This window comes from Gavialis gangeticus, unplaced genomic scaffold (genome assembly GCF_001723915.1).
Source record: "Gavialis gangeticus isolate Ggan-Ray unplaced genomic scaffold, GavGan_comp1, whole genome shotgun sequence".
Classification (NCBI taxonomy): domain Eukaryota; kingdom Metazoa; phylum Chordata; order Crocodylia; family Gavialidae; genus Gavialis; species Gavialis gangeticus.
Window position 1 is genome coordinate 4,058,367 of NW_017729011.1, and position 4,355 is coordinate 4,062,721.

Genomic DNA, 4,355 nt, shown 5'->3' on the forward strand with positions numbered 1-4,355 from the left:
CCCCCCCCCCTTCCGACTCCCCCCTTTCCTCCTACAGGTGGATCAGGTCTGGTCCACACACCCTCCCCTCCCATCTTCCCCACTGGTCTTGGGTGCCAGATCAAGAACACTGGCTAGATCTGGCCTGCAGACCTATCGGGCACTGCCCATCAGGCTTAGCGGGCAAAAAGGTTGAGCACCACTGTGGTATACTATATTTTTTCCTCTTCTGTACTTATTCAGTCATTCTTATTTGTCTATTTTGTTTTTTGTGGACTTGATTCAACTTTGACATAACCATATTTTTGAGGAATGTGAAATACCATATTATGATGTGTGCACAGATACTGTATATAGTGTATATGTATAGATATATATCTATATATCTGTAGTTGTAAGCAAAGTTATGCTAAAATTCTAAGTTGCTGGTGAAACAAATGTCTTTTGTTAGAAGAATTAGGTAGAACTTTGAACTTTGGAACACTGTATGACTAACATGATTGCAGATGAAAACCTGATATTCTATTTGTATCTCCTTTGCTGTAGACCAAAATGGAAAGTGACGTCCATTTTTCTTCTAGGTGCCCATTAGTTGCTAAGCACTGAGTACATTTTTTTAGCATACAATCCATAGTAATTACAGTTGCTATGTTGTCTGTTTTTTTGTTTTTTCTTTCGAAACCCATAATGTGTGGATTTTAACCCCAGTAAATATCTCTTTGGCTGAAGCTTACAGAACTAGGCACCAGACTGTGTTACTAAGCAATGAAATGTCACAGCTTACCCCTGGGCCCTGAGTGGTGACATCTCACGCAGCAGGTTGTCTTACTAAACATCTGACGATATGACAGCAGGGAACTCCATTTCTGGTTTTCAAAACAAAATTAAAATTGACAATTGTTAAGCATACCTCCATTTTCTTCTATGTGAACCTTCATCCTTAATAGAATAAATGCTATTAAAAAGGGTGGAAAAGTACATTTGGGGATCTATATTGGTAGGTGGTAAATCCACATGCATGTATGCACAATCTCATACACACGTATTCTGTACAAGGCATACATATTTATAATTTATACATTTATCATAATCAGTGTGAAAACAGTAGCCAGGTATGGCCAAGACTTAAGTTCACTCTGCATTTCTTTCTTCGATCTTTGTAGGAAACCTTAACATTTTCAATGCTATTGGTATCCAGGCTCTGAGAACAAAAGGAACATCTTGCAGGAATTATGTTGCAATAAAGTTGGGTGCTTTGCAATTGAGAACTATAACTAGGTGAATAGTTTATTCTTCCATGCTTAGGTCCTGTCTCATTAATAGGATTGCTTCTGTAATCATAACATTTACAGTACTGGGCAAAATGTAGTACCAAAACATTTTTTTAGAGAAGTGCAGTGTATTGGAAATATTATCAGTCTAAATTGGCTACTGTAGACTTTAGTTCCATGAAAAACTGTAATTTGCTTAGGTCAGAAAATGGTCAGTTGTCAAAGATTTTGAATCACTGGATATTATTTTTACGTAGTTGCATTTATATGCAGCGATGTAGCCACACAAAACCATTTATGAGGATTTAGCAAATTGGTGTATTTGGTAAAAACTGCAGCTAGGGATGCATGCATGTGATTCTTATTGACTGGCTGTTCTATTTTCTGCATTTTTTGCATGTTATTTGGCAGCAGTCTTGGAACTACCTTTTGAAGTCTTAGCTGTGTTTTCATATCTGTTGTTTTGCAGGTAGAGGCATTAACTCATCAACCTAGAGCCACAACAGTACACGCAGTCCGAGATTCTGAACTGGCCAAGCTACCGGAAGGTGCTCTGACATCTATCAAACGCAAATTCCCCCAGGTAAGGAAACTGGCAGTAGTGTCTCTCCTGGCTGCTTCAAAGAGCCACAGCATAACTATTTCCCTTCAAAACAGTCTCATTCTGCATATAGATTTATTTCTTTAAATCTGTAGCTGTGAATTAGGGTGGAGTCTTTTTGGAGGAAAATGAGAATCTCCTGGGCCTATGGTTGGATTCTCAATTGTGATTCAAGATATTCAAGTTACACAGGTGGCTGGAACAGGAAAGTTGAATAATGTGTGGCATTTTGTCTTCCAAAGCTGAGGTAAGTAGAGTTGTTGGTGGTTGGAAGCTTAAAATGTTTTCCAAATAAAATAGTTTGTTTGGGCACTTTGGAGTACTGCATCCAGTTTTGGGCACTGCACTTCAATAAGGATGTGGAAAAACTTGAGAGGGTCCAGAAAAGTGCCACCCGTATGATCAGGGACTTGCAAGGCAAGCCATATGAGGAAAAGCTGAGGGACCTGGGCCTCTTTAGCCTAAAGAAGAGAAGGTTGAGAGGGGACTTGATAGCAGCTTATTGCTATATCAGAGGAGTGCATCAGGAGCTTCGTGAACAATTGTTCACCAGGACAGCCCCGGGGAAGACCAGGACCAATGGATACAAACTCCTGGAAGGCCGCTTCAGGCTTAATACCAGAAAAACTCCTTCACACTCAGGGTGTCCAGACTGTGGAATACACTCCCTCCAGAGCTGGTGCAGTCACCTGCCCTGGAGGTTTTTAAGAGGAGACTAGACAGTCACCTCACTGGGGTCACCAAACCCCAGTTGTCTTCCTGCTTAGAGCGGGGAGGCTGGACCCAATGATCTGCAAGGTCCCTTCCAGCCCCTAACAATCTATGGATCTAAGAACTTTTCCTATGATAGACCAGGACTCTGTGTTGGGTGCTGGAAAAAGAGAGGGTCCTAAAGAGCTAAATGTTAGAGACAGCTGATAAGCAGAGATGCCAGACAAGTACAAAGCTGTTTGTTACAAAAAATATAGCAAGCGTAGGATGGTAACTAGTTTTACAACTAATTGGTAGATAAGATAGGAAAGCCCATGTAGTTTCTGTTAGATACTGTACAATTTAGTGGCTGTAGGCTAAATTCCAAGGCTGGAATTTTTGAAGGAGTTGGATATCTGCCTCCTTTGACAACCTAAGCTTAAATGCAGACTTATGTCTGTGACCTCAAAGTTCTCCTTAGCTAGTCATTTTGTCTATGGCAGCCATCACTGATGAGGAAGGGAATAGGTGAGGTGCAGTCATTAACTTATTGATTAGGCTAGCTTGATAGTAAAGTGGAAATATAGAGTTGGAATACGCAAATTAGAAGCATTTAAGGCACAAGTAAAGCAGTTTTCTTGTTTCATAGTATTTTTATCCCTAATCAGAGGGATGCTCTCTAGGCAGTCATAAAGGAGTTCAGCGTAACGAAACAATAAACAAGTGGCAGGGGCATTAGCTACTTAAGGAGAAATAATCCATAATGCAGTAACACCTACTTTGTGAATCACTAGTGAGATGTACCCAATGTAGAACTTCCATCTGTTAAGCAATTTGTAAGTTATAGCTTCTCCTGCTGGAAAAGCAAATTACTGCGTAACCAAAAAATCAGCCATGGCATTGTGTTAACAAAAATATAACTTAGAATAAGATAGGAATAGTTTTAACTTTAGATTACTAGCTAAAATCCAGCTCATACAGATAGTGACTTTGTCGCTGTCTTTTATTGTAGCTGTTGGCCTGTATGATGCAGGATTTGGATTAAGAATAACTGGATATTATTTTTTATTCTGAGTGTGTTGATGCTGGTGGGGGGAAGGAAGCACTTTGCTCTTGACATTCTTATTGACAGTTTCAGTAGTAGTTCAGTGGGTCTGAAACATGTATCAGCAACCAAATTTTAGAAGGGTGTGGAGACTGAGTTAAAGGTGGGTCTTGGAAACTACCAATTCTGCTTCTCATGGGGAACCTGTTGCTGGGTTTATCCAGACAACAGTCTCCAGAGACACCGTTATGGATCTCTTATTAGCATTCAGGGCCCTTTTTAAGAAGTGATACATCCTATGTTTTTAAGAGAAATTTAAGACATGCTTTTGTCAGCATGTTTTAGAATCTCTGTCTGAGTATGCAGAACTAATGGTCTTGTTCACACTGACCCAAACTTGTACTTTATCCTTCTCTGAAGAAGAACAATGAGCACACAAGTATATTCTTAAAATAGGTTTCTTTTTCTTTTTAGCATTGAGCAGGTGGAACTTGTCTAAGTTCTGAATAAGATGGAAAAACTATCAGGACTCAGGTCAGCTGGTGCTCTGTTGCAGTATGGGAAATCTTAGAGCAGGAGTATTAGATTTTGCTGTTAAATTCAGAAGAGATTTAACAATATAAAGTATATGCTTGGTCCACATTTGCTAGGGTGTCTCTGTTATAAAGATTAGAAACGTTCTTTCTTCATTGTAAACAGAAATTTACAGGAGAAAAAACATTTGATGGGAATTACTTGGAAAAGCTGCCTATATGGCATGGGGAAGTGG

The 4,355-nt window shown here is 39.6% G+C and overlaps 1 protein-coding gene across 1 annotated transcript in view; it reads left to right on the plus strand.

Annotated features, from left to right (window-relative positions):
* The window catches only part of PNPLA7 (patatin like phospholipase domain containing 7), a 318,179-nt gene that overhangs the window by 135,898 nt on the left and 177,926 nt on the right, over positions 1 to 4,355 (plus strand). Inside the window, exon 20 of the mRNA XM_019510411.1 lies at positions 1,720 to 1,833. Within this exon, the coding sequence (XP_019365956.1) occupies positions 1,720 to 1,833 (114 nt within the window). The remainder of the gene's footprint in view (positions 1 to 1,719; positions 1,834 to 4,355) is intronic.